Here is an 18,424-nt window from a genome sequence, read left to right on the forward strand (position 1 = left end):
ACACACACACACACACACACACACAACAAGCCCCCTACCTGAGAGGGGGTCTCCCTCACTGTCCTCCACATCTTCATACCCAGAGGGCACATCCTCAGACAGGACACTTCCTGTGAAGGAGACACACACTCAGTCCTGTCCTCAGAGAGAAGATACATGAAGTTCTCTCTGCTGATGCCTCACACACTGAGAGAAGACAGGATGTGTGAGGTTCGAGCAGCTACCGCCCACACCCAGGAACGCTAACTGACACTCTTATCACCAACATCCTCTTCCTCCCTATTGGCTGCTGTCTCTCATCTGGACCGTTTACAGCACTGCAGCTGCGAGCTCCTCGTGTGGTTTCTCAGCTCCCATCACATGGTTACAGATGGAAGCCAAACAGTTTTTCATACCTGCCAGACTAATAATTTTTATCTACAGTATCATCTCATGTAGAGACATTTGAAATATGCACATGTAACCGTTGGAAAATTGTGGTTTTCTGCAAATTTCTGCAGTTTTTTTGTAAATATACATTTACATTCATTCATTTAGCAGACGCTTTTCTGCTAATGCAGTGCACATCTTATAGAAAATACAATTTGTTCATTGCATTAGCAGAAAGAGACATAGCTGCAGATGTGTGGCTCTTAAGCACAGTTAGTTTCTTTCCTTCACCATATGCACCGACGTTCATCACATTAGTAGCTCCATAAAACTTTACCAGGAGATGGTAAATGCATTACCATGACCTTATGGTATGGGTATCTTTTCACCAGTATCCCTTTATATACATTAGATGTTCAAGTTTATAATCGTGAACTGACAAAAGCTGAATTTCTAAAGAGTGAAAGATTCCCAAGTACACTGGATCCTCAACTTACAAGCACTATTCAGTCTGTTAGTCTGCTTGTAACTCAATTTGTTTGTAACTCCAAGGTCTCTGTTATAAATCCTGGTGAAGAACGCCTGAGGTTCCCCTTCCCTGAGCACTCCTACTGCACTCCTGACATGTGCTCTGCAATCAGGATTCCGAATAAAAGAGGAAGTTGACTGTAGAACCACTTTGTACAATGTTGTTTATGTGGCACTACTCATAGTGTTCGCCTGTCGGTTCGAAACAGCAAAACTGCTCCCACTTCCTTGTCCTTTCCTGTGTCTTTTGTCTAAAGATCTGCAGGTAAAAACTGGTTAAAGTCACTTTTACCATTAAATCAGAATCACACACACACACAAACACACACACACACACACACACACACACACACTCATTTTCAGAACCGCTTGTCCCATAGGGGGTCGCGGGGAACCGGAGCCAACCCGGCAACACAGGGGGTAAGGCTGGAGGGGGAGAGGACACACCCAGGATGGGACGCCAGCCCGTCGCAAGGCACCCCAAGCGGGACAGGATCCCCAGACCCACTGGAGAGCAGGACTGTGGTCCAACCCACTGTGCCACCGCACCCCTCCTAAATCAGAATCAAATGGAGTTATATAATATGGATGTCCCACCATTTTTTCACAGGTGAGGTTCTTTAAATACCTCAGATAAAGGTATAAAAAAATGAAAATGTTCTATGTGTCGCCATCCTCCCGATATCCCAGTGGCCTTCAGCCTCTTTCAGAAATAAAACTTCGGCTGTGAGGTTGGTTGAATTATTATTTTGTTCTTTTATTAACTTTATATTATGTTACAGTTAAAACTAAATTAAAATATACGAAATATTTCGAATATACACGATGGCGCCGCGAACGGCCGCCTCGGTGTGGAGCTCCACAGTTGTTTTACTGTTTTTCTTAGTTTGCCCTGTCTTTAGTTATACTCCGACAATCAGTTTTACCAGGGAAGAACTGCTGAACATTCGGCAGTACACACCACCCGACATTTTACCGGTTTTCGACTATTCTGACGTTTTGCTGGACATTGTAGTCGGAGGTGCAGCGGCGCTACTCAAGCGCTCCAAGACGCGCAAGCGCGGAAAGCGAGCCGGCGCGCTTGTCAAGCTCCGAAAGCGCGGCTTTAGAACAGCGCTGCCTAGTATCCATCTGGCGAACCTCCGCTCCTTACCCAACAAAATGGACGAACTTTTCCTCCTGTCCCAAAGAAACAAGGACTTTTTCAACTCTGCTGCTCTGTGCTTCACGGAAACCTGGCTGAATGAAGCCATCCCGGACAGCGCGCTACATCTGCCGGGCTTCCAGCTGTTCAGAGCGGATCGCGACGCGGAATCAGCGGGGAAATCACGTGGCGGTGGGACATGCTTCTACATCAACGAAAGGTGGTGTACAGATGTGACAGCGTTGAAGATGATGTGCTGTCCAGACCTAGAAGCGCTCTTCATCAACTGCAAGCCTTTCTACTCGCCGCGGGAGTTTTCCTCGTTCATCCTCGTAAGTGTTTACATTCCACCGCAAGCGTGCGTGAACGCAGCGCTGCAACAGCTGGGCGACCAGATCACTGACAGAGCAACAACACCCGGACTCTGTTATAATCATTCTCGGGGACTTTAATAAAGCAAATCTCTCCCGTGAACTGCCAAAATACAGACAGCATATTACATGTTCCACCAGAGACAGTAATATACTGGACTACTACTGCTACACCACAATAAAGGATGCTATCACTCTGTTCCACGGGCAGCTTTGGGGCTCTCTGATCACTGTGTGGTTCATCTTATACCGACCTACAGGCAGAAACTGAAATCAGCTAAACCTGTAATAAGGACTGTTAAAAGATGGACTGAGGAAGCAGAGCAGGACTTACAAGCCTGCTTCAAGTGCACCGATTGGAGTGTTTTTGAGGCTGCTGCTACCTATCTAGATGAGCTCACAGACTCTGTAACATCATTATGTCAGTTTCTGCGAGGATATGTGCATCCCTACCAGGACTCGTTTAACATACAACAATGACAAACCGTGGTTCACTGCAAAACTCAGACAGCTTCGTCAGGCCAAAGAAGACGCCTACAAGAACGGGGACGGAGTCTTGTATAAACAGGCCAAAAACACACTGGCAAAGGAGATCAGAGTGGCTAAGAGAAACTACTCTGAAAAGCTGAAGAAACAGTTTTCAGCCAACGATCCTGCGTCGGTGTGGAAAGGCCTGAAAGACATCACAAATTACAAGACACCACCCCCCGGCACCGTGTCAACTCAACAACTAGCCAACGATTTGAATGAGTTTTATTGCAGGTTTGATAAACCCTGTCTCACACCCTACACCCATTCAAACCCTCTCTCCATGAATGAATTAACACCTCCAGTAACCCCCACCTTCCCCCCTCCTGCACCTTTGATCTGCGAAGAGGAGGTGCGTCGGGTCTTCGTCAAACAGAAGACAAGGAAAGCACCAGGCCCAGACGGCGTCTCACCGGCCTGCCTAAAAACCTGTGCTGACCAGCTGGCCCCTATCTTCACAAAGATCTTCAACAGATCACTGGAGCTGTGCGAAGTTCCTTCCTGCTTCAAACGCTCCACCATCATCCCCATCCCAAAGAAACCCAAAATCACAGGACTTAATGACTACAGACCTGTCGCCTTAACGTCTGTGGTCATGAAGTCACTTGAAAAACTGGTGTTGGACTACCTGAAGGACATCACTGGACCCTTGCTGGACCCCCTGCAGTTTGCTTATCGAGCAAACAGGTCTGTGGATGATGCAGTCAACATGGGACTGCACTACATCCTGCAACATCTGGACAAACCAGGGACTTATGTGAGGATCCTGTTCGTGGACTTCAGTTCGGCCTTCAACACCATCATCCCACACCTCCTCCTGTCCAAATTAACCCAACTCTCTGTGCCCACCTCCATGTGTCAGTGGATCACCAACTTTCTGACAGACAGGCAGCAGATAGTGAGGCTGGGAAAATTCTCATCCAATACTCGCACGATCAGTACTGGCGCCCCCCAGGGATGTGTGCTCTCCCCACTGCTCTTCTCCCTGTACACCAACGACTGCACCGCTAAAGACCCCTCTGTCAAACTCCTGAAGTTTGCAGACGACACCACACTCATCGGCCTCATCCGGAATGGCGACGAGTCTGCTTACAGACAGGAGGTCCAAGAGCTGGCTGTCTGGTGCAGTCATAACAACCTGGAGCTGAACACGCTCAAAACAGTGGAGATGATCGTAGACTTCAGGAGAAACACCTCAGCATTATCCCCACTCACCATCATGAACAACACTGTGGCAACAGTGGAGTCATTCAGGTTCCTGGGCACCACCATCTCACAGGACCTGAAGTGGGAGCCCCACGTAGACTCCATTGTGAAGAAGGCCCAGCAGAGGTTGTACTTCCATCACCAGCTGAGGAAGTTCAACCTGCCACAGGAGCTACTGATGCAATTCTACTCCGCAGTCATCGAGTCCGTCCTCTTCACCTCTATAACTGTTTGGTTCGGCTCAGCTACGAAGTCAGACATCAGAAGACTGCAGCGGATAGTTCGGACTGCTGGAAGAATCATCGGCACATCCTCCCCCAGCTCTCCAAGAACTGCACTCGTCCAGAGTCAGTAAAAGGGCTAGCAAAATCATTCTAGACCCCTTGCATCCAGGCCACTTCCTCTTTGAACCCTTGCCATCTGGCCGGCGCTACAGAGCACTGAGCACCAGGTCAGCCAGGCATAAGAAAAGTTTCTTTCCTCAGGCCATCTACCTCATGAACACCCAAATCTCTCCCCTAGAGAGTAAACCGTGCAATACATAATGCTATTTATATTTATATTTATAACTATTTATCACATATCTCTCACACTCCCTTGGATTTGTATCTAGTGACTATTTTTGTATATTGGGTACTTTATATTTTCAAATATTTTTTATCCCTTGCTCACATACTCTATCTTCTCACCTGTCTTGTCACTGTCATTCTGTCTGTGCTGTGGTAGTTCCTGTCACCAAGGCAAATTCCTTGTATGTGCGAACATACTTGGCAATAAAGCTCATTCTGATTCTGATTCTGATGCTGATTCTGAAAATCACTGAAAATAAAAGTATTTTTTCTTCTCAGCTTCCTATAGCTTATCACAAGAGGGTTTGCAGTGTTTACCTTCTAAGCACTTTTCAACGTTTTTCATATTCTCTTCACTCTCAATAAAAGCTTATTAATTGTGACAAACCCCCAAGACTTTAATCTTTAAAAATTCCTAACTCAAACATTCCTAAGCCCTTAAAGCCACTGTATGTTTTGTCCTTTTAAAGAGTATCTGCATGGGCCAAAACTACATTTAGTAATACACACACACACACACACAATTTCAGAACCGCTTGTCCCTTACGGGGTCACGGGGAACCGGAGCCTACCCGGCAACACAGGGCGTAAGGCCAGAGGGGGAGGGGACACACCCAGGACGGGACGCCAGTCCGCCGCAAGGCACCCCAAGCGGGACTCAAACCCCAGACCCACCGGAGAGCAGGACTGTGGTCCAACCCACTGTGCCACCGCACCCCTCATTTAGTAATATTCCATGGTAACTTCCTACCTGAATAATGAATAATGAATGAGTCATTGTTAAAGTACAACATTTTGCCAAATAATGTGAATGCTTTTTGATTTCCGTTAGCTACCTTCTTTCCAAATATGAAGAGGACAATAAGATGTTGTCACCTTTTCTGGGGTTTCTGTACGTCTCTCCCCTGGTCAAGTTGTACTCTATCTCTTCATAAATGGCCTCATGCAGAGGGGTGAGACCCCCCTGATACAGGGCTGTAGGGGTGGAAACACAGACAGTAAAATCATTTCATTCTACGAAAAGCCCTTAAAAGGCCAGATCTGTCCAAGTTTACTATGCTGCTTGTGTATGAAAGATCATGTAATCAGCAGTGTCCTTCTGTACCTCTCTTCAGAACCCTGTTCTGGTACAACTGTCCAGCCAGAAGCACCAGCAGTAGGAAGAGCAGAGCCCCCAGCACCAGGAACACCACAAGAGGGATGGACAAGGGTGTTTGGCGTGGTGCTTTGGGTGCATGTGAAGGAGTGACATAGAGAGAGCTGCATAATATATTCCTGATCCAGAGCACAGAAAGTATGTAATTCATCTGCCCACTGTCAACATGTACAAAAAGTAAGTGAAAATACCTGGTCTTGCTGAGGTTTTACTTGTGGATGTTCCTGGAATTTCTGAAAAACATTATTTGGTGGGTACATATAATTATATATGTAGTAGGTATGATTAAGTCACCCAAATGTACACTGAAAATGCTTACACAAAAATTTTACTCCACCTGTAGTAGATGTAAATTCAGAAGATATGCCTGAAAAATTGAAACAAAATCAGTTTAAAATGAACATTTTGATGAAATAAATTTGGATTTTTTGTGCCTCCCAAAAACTGAGCAGCACAAGACATGTACATTGATTGTTTTAGCAGATGCTCTTCAGTCTATAAAAATTAACTGAAATGAAAGCAACGTAAAATGTGGCATTTAACTGATGTTTTTATCTAATCTGCTTTATCTAATCTGCTGAATCAAATCCATTTTTAATTCTCACAAAATTGGTGTTATGAGACACCAGTCCTACCGACTGGGCCACCATGCTGTACAGACCAGAGACCAGAACCACCATGTGGTCTTCATTACACTATAAATACAATATAAATACATAAAAATATATAAATATTATATATATATATATATATATATATATATATATATACACACACACACACACACACATCATCACACACATCATTTGAACAGCTTGTCCCATAGAGTGTCGCGGGGAGCCAGAGCCTAACCCGGCAACACAGGGCGTAAGGCTGGAGGGGGAGGGGACACACCAAGGACGGGACGCCAGTCCGGCACAAGGCACCCCAAGCGGGACTTGGGCCTCAGACCCACTGGAGAGCAGGACTCGGTCCAACCCACTGTGCCCCCTTCCAATTTAATCATTAACAATGAAACCCCAGACACAGCAACTTGTAATTATTCTTTTGTTTGAAATTTCTGTCATTATATCTTTTACGGATCTTTTTGTTAAACTGTTGATACGACAGAAATCCGTGCTGAGAGTAATAAAGCTCCACAGCAATTCTCACCTTCACAGGTAACACCAGCATCCTCTTTGTGAGAGCAGGAGGTCCTGTGGTCCTGAAGAGAGTGAGGACAGTCCCACAGGTGGAGCTCACTGCCCCAGCACTTTACCTCATTCAGCCAAATTGGACCGTTTCCTCTCCCAAAGGCAGCATTCCCATGAGCCTTCAGTGCTGTCCCACAACCCAGCTGTCTGCAGACCACCTGGGCATCATTTATGTCCCATAAGTCGTCACAGATGGTCCCCCAGGAGCCCTCATACCACAGCTCCACCCTCCCTGAGCACATCGTGTTGCCCCCCTGCAGTCTCAGGGGCAGGTAGCCTAGAGGGTAAATAAAGACTGTGACTGACCACAAAGCAGCAAGATACTCTGACAAAGAATGACATAGTGGACAAGTCTGAACTGAATGTACTCTGGAACATAGTTTCTGGTTGTTAATTTTAATCTAATATGTATATGTAATATGTATGTAATGTTAATAAGTATATTCTCAAACTAGAGCAAATGGGAAGCCTCGTCAGAACCACAAAACCACAGTTCTTTCAGATATGAACATTGGACTTCCACACAGTCTTTGCAGATCATTAATTAAGTCATCAGCAGTCATAATCTCCTGAGTTATGATCAGTTTTGTAGCTCTCTACCAACACCTTTTTATGTAAACGTTGTTGAATGACTAGTGTCAAGACATCGCTAAGTGTGATACTGAGATTTTAATAACTAATAAGACAGAAACACCTTTCCGGGTTATACCAACCACTGCTATCATGTCCATTAACTTCAACTTCACACAGAGTCAGGATGCCGGGTTTTGGAAGGACCACGTTGACATAGCGTCCCATTGTCCAATTACACTGGAAGGAACTGGACTGTCCTGCTGCGATGGAGGGAACCACTGCACATCTGAAATGTGAAATACATTTAAAGTTCTACACATATTAGATTAAATACATTTGATGGTAAAAAGTGTCTCAAAATCCATGCCAGTAAGGATAACAACACTGTGTACAGGGGATTCTGGTTGCCATTGTCATCCAGGGAGTTTCCAACACGAATCTCTGCCCCATTGATCCTCTCTGAGCAGCAGTCCCCTCTGTTGGTGATGGTCACTGAGGTCACAGTGAAAACATCCTGCAGGTCCAGTCTCCACCATGGTTTGGAGTCCTGCTTGGTGTGAGTGCAGGACCCATCTGTATACTTTGTATTTCTGTTTCCATCAATAGCATTGCCAGCAGCACCATAAGAGTCATATTGGGACGACTGAGTTGCCGTTCCTTTCAAAGCCACATTTTTTTCTGGAGAGAGAAGACAGGTGGAGAAACTTAATTCCTACCGAATTATGTGGGTGACTCGATAAATACTGGAAAGTTCTCCAGTCAAAATACCTTTGTCATGTATATTTACTCACACACTTTCAACAGCATTTCTTTCTATGGCAGGGTCACAATGGTCTGAAACCTATCCCATAAAACTAGTGCGCAAAGCAAGCAGCATACACTCCAAATGGATTTATTGCAGGAACCTTAATATGTATAATTTTAATAATTCATTTTCATGCTCTGAGTAAGTTTTCTCAGAATTGTCCACTGATGAATATTTTTTCAGCTCACACCTTTATCGAATGCAATTTACAGTTTACAATTGCCCAAAGCAATTGTTAACAAACTAACTTTCTTACAATTATTTACCCATTCATTCAGGAGGGTAGTTTTTACCAGAGCAATTCAAGGTAATTCCTCAATGGTATTACAGCAGTAATGGGAAGTGAGACATGAAAATGTAGGCTTCAGTTCACAAGGCCATGTCTTTCTATTTATATAAAGATGTACCGTGCCAGGTGTCTCCTGTTTAAGGGTTAGGTCACTGCATTGATACATACTTGAATTTATGGAATTAGCAAAACTACAGAACCAAGCTCTGGAAAACAAAGTAACAAAATAATCTTACGTTCACAGGTAATGAGGGCCACTTCACCATCATCACATTTATTCTGTCCCCAGGGAGAGGATGGACACTGCCACAGTGTGGAGTCATGTGGGCGACATTTGACAATATCCAGCCAGTTTGGAGCTCCTTTCAGTCGAGATTCTGTATTAGAAACAGTCCTGCTCTTCCCACAGTCGAGTTGCTGACATATTACACTTGCTGTATTGGTCTCCATTTGATTGAAACACACGTTTCCCCAGGTGCCATTGTAGTAAACCTCCACCTGCCCAGAGCAACCTTCAGCCAGTCTCAGATCTTTGTACTCTGCAAGAAATGGACAAGAACTTGATATTAGCAAGAGCACAAGACATCTGTAAGAACCACCACACACCAAATGAGGACACCTGGTGCCAGTCAGGACAGTTTAGTATAAGGCACCAAACCATCGCCTTCCCGCTGGGAAATCTTAATCGAAACAACTCTTCCCTTTGCACTCACTTGTCCTCCGAACTTGCTTCTGTTCTTTGTCCCACCCCTACCTGCTCCCCTGACTGGCTCCAGGACTCCCACGGTAAAGACCCGCTACTTTGCCCCTTTTGATTACGTCTCCGGATTCTCGACCCCAAATAACGTTCCCCAAACGACCTGACCCTTTGCCTGTCCCTGACTATGATATTTGCCTTGTCCCTCCTGATCGTAGAAAAGATCCTGCGTTTGGGTCCACCATCCTGCTTGTCAACTCTCAGTCTTGACAATGTCACATCACCAAAAACTGGAAGAATTGAATTATCCATCTGGATAAACAAATTGCTAACATTATTTAATTCATATTTGAAAATTAAAATTTTTGTAAGAACTAGAGTAGGACCACGAACCATTGCTACATTATATTTTTCTTCGTTATATCTTAGTGCAAGGTATTATGAACACTCCCTCCCAGAATATCTTCTCTGTTTACCAGGTCTTATGTTGTGAAAAGAACTGACCTGAACACACAACTCCTACATCCTCCTTGTGAACGCAGTCATGGTTCCCCCACTGTGAAGAGGGACAGTCCCACAGAGATGATTCGTTCCCCACACAGCCAACCTCATCCAGCCATATAGATCCATTTCCTGGACCAAAAGAGGTAGAGCGGAGAGCCGTCCCACACTGGAGCTGCCTGCACACCACCTGAGCATCATTCAGGTCCCAGGAGTCACCACACACTGTCCCCCAGGAGCCCTGGTGGAACACCTCCAGCCTCCCTGCACAGCCACCCTCATCACCCACCAGCCTCAGGGACCTGTGCTCTGGGAGAAGTTACCAAAAAGAAGACACCTTGTATTTGTAAAACACAAATAAGATTTAATAACTAGTGTAATCCATCCATATCCAAACAATATTCATTATGAATTCAATTTAGAAGTCATGTGTACTCACTGGAACACACTATGGACACATATGAGCTGGAACTGCAGCTGAATGTGTGTGGAGCACTGCAGTTGAGCAGGTGAGACTCAGTCCCAGAGCATTGATACCCTGTGAGACACACATCAGTGTCTCCTGTCCCAGACAGGGAGGAGGTGTAGATCCTCACTGCAGAGCCACAACCCAGCTGTCTGCAGACCACAGAAGCCTCCTTGAAGCTCCAGGAGTCCAGGAGAACCCTGCTCCAGGTGTGCTGGTAGTGAACCTCCAACTGACCCCCACAGCCACCTTCTCCAGACAGTCGGACCGTCCCATTGAGGGTTGAGAGAGATGATCCTGTAGAAACATCAGCATCTCTTACAGGGTATCTTACAGCACCAGCAGTTCATTCTGTGCTTTGTATATATTTTGCAGAGAGTTTTATAGTAAACAGAGCTGATGTACAAAAGATTGTTTCTATACAGACATGTGACTGTGACCACTCTCCTACAGTACAGTGATGAGCACAGCACTCCTCACCATTACAGATGATTCCTGCATCGTGTCCATGAGAGCACACAGCACACTGGGACAAGTGTGTCTCCCTCCCCTGACACTCAAACACATCAGCCCAGATGCGACCCCTGCCCTCTCCAAACCAGGCCTGTCCTGGCACTGCCACAGCGCTCCCACAGCCCAGCTGCTGACAGAGGACATTGGCTGCTCTCAGATCCCAGGATGCATCACACACTGTGCCCCACTCAGTGAGGTACTGTAACTCCACTCTCCCGGAACAGGAGTCTGGGCCGTCCACCAGGCTGGAGTTTATGTACCCTGGGTAAAGAGCAGGGGGATTAGGGATTAGTCTGCTGTTTTGTGTCCTATAACCAGCATAGTAATGAAATGTAATCATTTTTGTATTCTTTTACTTTTACTTACCTATTCTTCATTACATATATATTTATTTATTTATTCACCAGACACTTTTCTCCGGAGCAACTTCACATGAACTCTACACAGTGTTATCATCCCACACACCTTATTCACCAAGGTGACTTACACTGCTAGATACACTGCTTACACTGGGTCACTCATCCATACATCAGTGGAACACACTCTCTCTCTGTCACTCAGACACACTATGGTGGAACTTCAACAGCATGTCTTTGGACTGTGGGAGGAAACCCACACAGACACGGGGAGAACATGCGAACTCCACACAGATCGAGTGTGAATCGAACCCACGCCCTCTCACACCACCCAGGCGCTGTGAGACAGCAGCGCTACAGTGATGGCTAACACCTGGTGAAATCCTGCACAGAAACAGTAATACACCATTTTTAAGCTTTATCGTGCCTCTTCACTGAAACTTCAAAGAACCACAGCTTGTCTGAAAAAGCATTAGTTCCAACAAGAGGGAATAATTTCTGTTAAAGCTTATGAACACCACAAAATCGATAAAATCAGCAACACAAAGACTGAAGAGTGAATTAATAAACGAACAAAACAACGCATGACACCCAACCACATTCGACTGTTACATGTGGAGTCTTTTCTGCACCGGAATGCTGGGGGAGCAGTATTTCCTCAGGAGATGCCAACACAATCAATAAGGGAAGGCTGCCTCCACTCTGGGAGCGAAGCTGGACTCCCTGGTGGAGGTCACTCGGAAACAGACTGTGAATAAATTCCGGTCCATAATGGACAATGACTCACTCCTTCTGAATAATACCATAGTAAAACAGAGGAGCACGTTCAGCAACCGACAGGTCCGGCTGCAGCATTCCAAAGAGCAACTAGAGGTCATTTCTCCCAGCAGCCAGCAGGCTCTACAAAGAGCCCTCATCCTGTCGGAGGTGGGAAGGTGAATGACGTGTCTAGTGACTGAGTGGTACCGAGTTGCCGTGTCCCACCACACCCTGCGCCACCTCAGCTTCAGTGATCGTCTCGCTTCGACCCACTTCTCCCTCTCTTGCATTTAAATATGTTTGCGTATTCATTCGTTTCACTTATATGTTTGTTATTTTCTCTGTATAGGTACATATACGTCACATGGTTGCACATGTAGGTTGTACTTTGCTGCTGAAAACCCAGTGAACTTCCCTCTAGGATTAATAAAGAGTCATTTTATCATGTGCACTATTTAAGCAGCTTTTAAAACGGAACAAACCTTCTACTACTGCTTTTGTACTTATAATTTTACACACACACACACACACACACACACTGAAACCACTTGATACGAGCAGGGTTGCAGAAAGCCGGAGCCTAACCCGACAACACAGGGTGTAAGGTTGGAGGGGGAGGGGACACAGCCAGGACGGGACACCGGTCCGTCGCAGAGCATCCCAAGGAGGACTCGAACCCCAGACCCACCAGAAAGAAGGTACAGGCCAAACCCACGGCACCCCCACGTTATAATTATAGCTAATTCTAACTTTTTATTTGAAATATTCCTTCAAATATCAAATACATCTTGCATTCTCGCTTTGTACTTCTATTGTCAATGGATCTCAGTTAGACCTGAACATCATTTCACACAGTGACAGGAAAGCTGTGTTTTTAGTGCCACTAAACCAGATTCAGTAAAATAAATATACACACGGCCCTTACAAACTGAAAAAAAGAAGCAATATTCACTATGGATAGATGTATTAAAAGCAGCATATGGCAGGAATTAATGCAAAAGCAGGGAACAACGGTACTTCACCAGACATACAAAATACACCATTCAAGACTTACCAGAACACACGAGTCCCGTGTCACTATCATGTGAGCAGTTCTGTTCCTTTAAGGGCAGTTTTGGGCAGAATGAAATGTGTGACTCGTTCCCTGAGCACTGAATCTCCTCTGTCAACACCTGATGGACACCCGTCCCAAATGCAGATCCTCCCAGCACCTTCGCAGGGATCCCACAGCCCAGCTGCCGACACACAACCTCTGCATCCTGCAGGTCAAAGTCAGCATCACACACTGTGTGCCAGGTAATTCCATGCTGGATCTCCACTCTCCCGGAACACAGGTGTGTACCCTGTACCAGTCGGACTTCTCTGTGAGCTGGGATTGAGGACAAGGGTAAATTATCATCAACAATCAAAGACTGATAGTTTGTTCAATACATTATAATACATTTAGTTTTTAAGTTTGTGTTATTGTAGTGTTGCATGAAGAAACAATTTAAATTCTTTCTTTTGATTTTTTAAGTTTTAGAAAAGAGGATTATTCCATGATCCCCAAGACTGAAGAATTATTTTTTGTTTATCTGGTCAATGAAGGTGATCTTGGATTTACGATGGAATTGAAAATATAATCTACAGTGATCACACAGGGGTCCTTCAATAACTGTACAGTATTGGAAATATGTTACGGTACAATTAAATCAGCTAACAACCTCATATTTTTACTTGTTCATAACTTACTGTGAAACTTAACTGTGTGCCTTTATTCATGGAGAAAATTTTGAAAATTGATCTGAGAACGGTCAGGCTAACTTTAGAAAAACAGTCATATATAATATTATATATTTTTATATAACATAAAATTTTATATACAGTACTGTGGAAACGTCTTAGGCACTTAGATGTTTCACAAAAATATTTGTTGTAGACAGTTATTTAATGTCTTCTGCATTAGTGTCAATGGAAAAGAGCATATTTTAGATTTCCAGGCATTCCTTTTGCAAAAAGTTACAGTATTACAGCAAGGGCTTTGTATGTCCTTAAAGAAAACAAGTACACACACACTGTCTGAGGCCGCTTGTCCTGACCGGGGATGCAGCAAACTGGAGCCTAACCCGGCAACAAAGTGCGCAAGGCTGGAGGGGGAGGGTACACACCCACGATGTGAGACCAGTCCATCACAAGGCATCCCAAGAGGATTCAATCCCAGATCCGCCAGACAGCGGGACCCGGCCAAGCCAGCCGCAATCCCGCTCGAGACAAGTTGTTATTAATGATGGATGGTTACTAAGCTTTGAAGGAAGTTTATTAATTAAGAGCATTCTCGCATTACAGGTTTTTCCCCAACCAAGAGCCTAAAAATTTTCACAGTACTGTATATATATATATATATAAAATATAGATAACATACTATGTAACATTTTTAGTACAGTTTTTTTGCTGTGTTATTACTTTTAATGGGGGACGCAGTGGTGCAGTGTGTTGGACCGGGTCCTGCTCTCCGGTGGGTCTGGGGTTCGAGTCCCACTTGGGGTGCCTTGTGACGGACTGGCGTCCCGTCCTGGGTGTGTCCCCTCCCCCTCCGGCCTTACGCCCTGTGTTGCCGGGTAGGCTGTGGCCCCGTATGGGACAAGCGGTTCAGACTGCGTGCGTGTGTTACTTTTAATTATACTTATTAACACAACAATAAGGTATAATTAGCAGTAATGACAAATTTTAATAATTAAAAAAATATTAATATTATTTTCTGACTGAAATCATTTTTTTCTAAAGTTTGTTAAAAAAGTTACAGACTTACAAAGTTAAAAGTGAGCTGCCACTATCTCATTAAGTTAGACTAAAGTTACAAAAATAAGATCTGCATTTGTAAATTAGCAGGTCAGGAAGTGTTTTTTTGTCAAAACTGGGTGTTCTTCTCTTACCTGAACAGATGACTCCAGCATCTTCATTATGACCACAGTTACTTTGTCCACTATGTTTACATTGCTTCAGAGTTGACTCTGACCCCTCACAGGATACATCATCCATCCATATGTTCCCAGTTCCTGGTCCAAAGCGAGCAGAACCAGGTGCTTTTAGAGCATCTCCACAGCCCAGCTGTCTACACACCACTAATGCATCTGTTGTATCCCAGTCATCATCACACACAGTTCCCCACTGTCCTTCATGACGAACCTCCACTCTTCCCTCACAGGGACTGTTTCCGTTCACCAGCCTCACATCACTGTCTGGAAGAAGAGACACAGAGACTCCAGTGGAGTCTTTTACATGTTTCAGCTTGAGCTTCAACTGAGTTTCCAAAAAAAGGCTGTGATATGTCATGATCAGAGTTACAAGGAGATTCGAAACACAGTTAAATGTAACAGGTGTAATAGCGTGTGAAAGAAACACATGAGAGATCAGTGTCATTTTTATACCTGTTGGACTTTTACTGTCATTTTTGCAGAGATTTTTTTCACCTCAAAATTCCAGTGTTCTGCAGGTGAAATATCAGAACTCAGAATTTTAAGTTATGTTGCAGACATTTAGTTGTATATTTTATAAACATTTTTATTTTGATTTTCTTCAAGCAATTCAGTAAGTGAATTTCACTCTAAATATAAAAAATGTGGCACATCTGGTTTAAATTGAACTCAGAATTTAAAGTTATGTTGCAGACATTTAGATGTATATATATTGTCTAAAATTAGATGCGTGTTTTATATTTTTAATGCTGATTTCAGCAAATTTCAGTTTTATTTTATTACTGATTATCCCCATCAAATTATTTAATTTTTGCAATTAAAATCTGTAATAATGTAAGCAATAATCCAACAAAAATTATTCAATATGTAAGTAATGTATGTATACAAAGTATAAGTTCAGAAAGCCAGAAAACCATTTATTTTTAAACAATCTTAAAGAAGTTCAAATTTTTTAATGTTACTAGATACCTTCTGGAGAACACATAGAACTAGAGTCTAAGGTAAATTTTGTCTTTAATTTAAAACACTGAGGATGATCTTTATCAGTTTAAACAGATGCAAACACACATAACTACATACTTGTAATAAGCTGCATTTTTGTCACTCTCATCAATACACTGCTACAAAAAATAATGGAATGGACTCAATTTTTGACGTGTTTAAAACTTGTATATTTTCCCAGTTTTATTTTTTCTTTATCTATGTGCTTTAATTAATTCAGTAATTTTGTCTGTTCGGCATTTTGCACAAAATTCTATGTAATGCATGTGTTTCTATTAAAATTAATACTACAAAAAATATTAATTGCAACATTTTATTTTATGCATCCATAAAACATCCTGGACATAAAATCTCCGTTCACCACAAATGCGAACAAGCAGTTAATAATAATTAACTACACAAACACAAACATTGACTGAAACTGCTTGTCTCAAGCGAGGTCACGGTGAGCCGGAGCCTAACCCAGCAACACAGGGCGCATGGCTAGAGGGGACACACCTAGGATGGGATGCCAGTCCATCAAAAGGCACCCCAAGCAGGACTGAAACCCCAGGCACACTGGAGAGCAGAACCCATTCAAGCCTGGTCAAACCCGCTGCGCCACCATGCCCCTAATAATTAAGTAATTTATTTTTAATTTAAAAAGAAAAATAAATGTGCTACTTCATTCTTTAACTTTCATCTGAATCTTTTTTATTTATTTACTTGTTTTTTTATTTGCCTTTGTCAATGGGTATTTGACCCATGTATCTTACAGGTGACCTACAGTAGTTTGAAGTAGTTCTACAGCACAGAGGGGTATGTGGTCTAGAAACAACAACCTTCTAAATAACAAGTTCATGTCCTTAATTACCACACTGCATCTTCACACTATTACGTTCAGAAAATATAAAGAAGTGCACTAAAGTAAATATAAAACAAGAATTACTGAGACGGAGAAAAGTTCTCAAAATCAAAAGATCTAGCTTTTTCTGCTTTTCTACTTCTTCCCCAAATAAAAGAAATAAACTGCTGATGCAGCCGTTCATGTAAAACCAAACATATAAACAGAAATGTAAGTAATTAAACTACCTGCAAAAAAATTGGAGTTTCAGTGTCTTAGTACTAATATTTTGCTCCCAGCAACCTAAATATATCAGTGTTGCAGCAGGTTGCATTTTATATTTACTGTTTGCACAGCCTCTACAAACTACCTCACCTTTCAGACTGTCGTCCCCTGACCCCTAAAATCCCGACATGTGAGAGGAGCCCTGGAGCAGAGGTAAACCATGGTACTTACCGGCTGTGGTGGACAGGAGCAGGGATGAGAGCATGAGGATGAACAGACAGCTCTCCATCTCCATGAGCACAAACCAACTGTCCTCAGAGCAAAGTTCAGAACCCAACCTTGAGCTGTGAGCTCTCAGGGCGAGCGAGTGCCTTTGTACCATCCTGGACCCCCATGGAGAACACGCCCCCAGCCACCAATCACACTCAGCATTGCCTTATGAGAGGAGTACAGGAACACATGAAAAGTGTGGAAACACCAATCAGAGGAATCTCTGTGTGTTTCCTCCATATATACAGATACTGTAGCGCTGAGGTCTGACTTGACTCCTCCTTCCACTGTAAACCACTCGGATGAAAAAAAAAAACATGGTACACTGAGTTGAAACACATTCAACTTTAGTCTAAACCCCTTGTTAACCTATTGTTTTGTAGTGTCAAGTCCTAACTTGGAAAAAGGAAAAAGAGGACAGTTGTGGTTCATTACACTACACGTGTCCTTAACTGACCTTTATTAATGGAGTTACTTGTTGATCAGAAACATACATTCATCCCAGTTAAAATGTGAGCCCTTCAGTAAAGGGGCTTAACAGAACACACCAAAAATTTGATTATTATGGTACAAACCTGGGGGGTGCGGTGGCGCAGTGGGTTGGACCGCAGTCCTGCTCTCCGGTGGGTCTGGGGTTCGAGTCCTGCTTGGGGTGCCTTGCGACGGACTGGCGTCCCGTCCTGGGTGTGTCCCCTGCCCCTCTGGCCTTACGCCCTGTGTTACCGGGTAGGCTCCGGTTCCCCCGTGACCCCGTATGGGATGAGCGGTTCTGAAAATGTGTGTGTGTGTGTGGTACAAACCTTAATTAAACAGTAATTACATGGCAAAAACCTTACAGAATGACTAAATAGCAGATAGTGAAAGTGGATACAAACCAATACAGACTGCAGGCTGGAAACAGCGACATGTCACAGTAACTGTGGTTTGCAGCGAATTGTGTCTTTCTTTTCAACAGCTGCGTTTAAATGTGTTTCTGGTGTTGATATTTACCTGCAATAGGTGGCAGAACTGAGCTGTACAGTAACTGACTACCTGGAGAGGCCCTTCAACAACATTTCTGTTATACTTTATTTTAAAATTTTAAAAAGTTTATTCTGCATAATAACTGACTTGGAATTATTCATCCA

The 18,424-nt window shown here is 43.7% G+C and overlaps 1 protein-coding gene and 1 long non-coding RNA gene across 2 annotated transcripts; both read right to left on the minus strand.

The window, feature by feature from the left end:
* Positions 1-74: 74 nt before the first annotated feature.
* On the minus strand, positions 75-5,971 carry LOC114910477 (uncharacterized). The gene is made up of 3 exons (XR_003797665.1): positions 5,821-5,971; positions 5,592-5,690; positions 75-110 (listed from the first exon to the last, which is right to left on the minus strand). It is a non-coding gene; the product is annotated as an uncharacterized LOC114910477 (long non-coding RNA).
* A 47-nt stretch (positions 5,972-6,018) lies between these two features.
* Positions 6,019-17,322, minus strand: LOC114910493 (antigen WC1.1-like). The gene is made up of 9 exons (XM_029251871.1): positions 17,259-17,322; positions 10,369-10,467; positions 9,933-10,238; positions 8,968-9,270; positions 8,030-8,315; positions 7,778-7,923; positions 7,024-7,341; positions 6,209-6,238; positions 6,019-6,104 (listed from the first exon to the last, which is right to left on the minus strand). The coding sequence occupies exons 1-9, from the start codon at positions 17,320-17,322 to the stop codon at positions 6,019-6,021; spliced, it is 1,638 nt and encodes a 545-aa protein (XP_029107704.1).
* Positions 17,323-18,424: the final 1,102 nt, after the last annotated feature.

The sequence above is a fragment of the Scleropages formosus genome, chromosome 5 (assembly GCF_900964775.1).
Source record: "Scleropages formosus chromosome 5, fSclFor1.1, whole genome shotgun sequence".
In the NCBI taxonomy this organism is placed as follows: Eukaryota; Metazoa; Chordata; class Actinopteri; order Osteoglossiformes; family Osteoglossidae; genus Scleropages; species Scleropages formosus.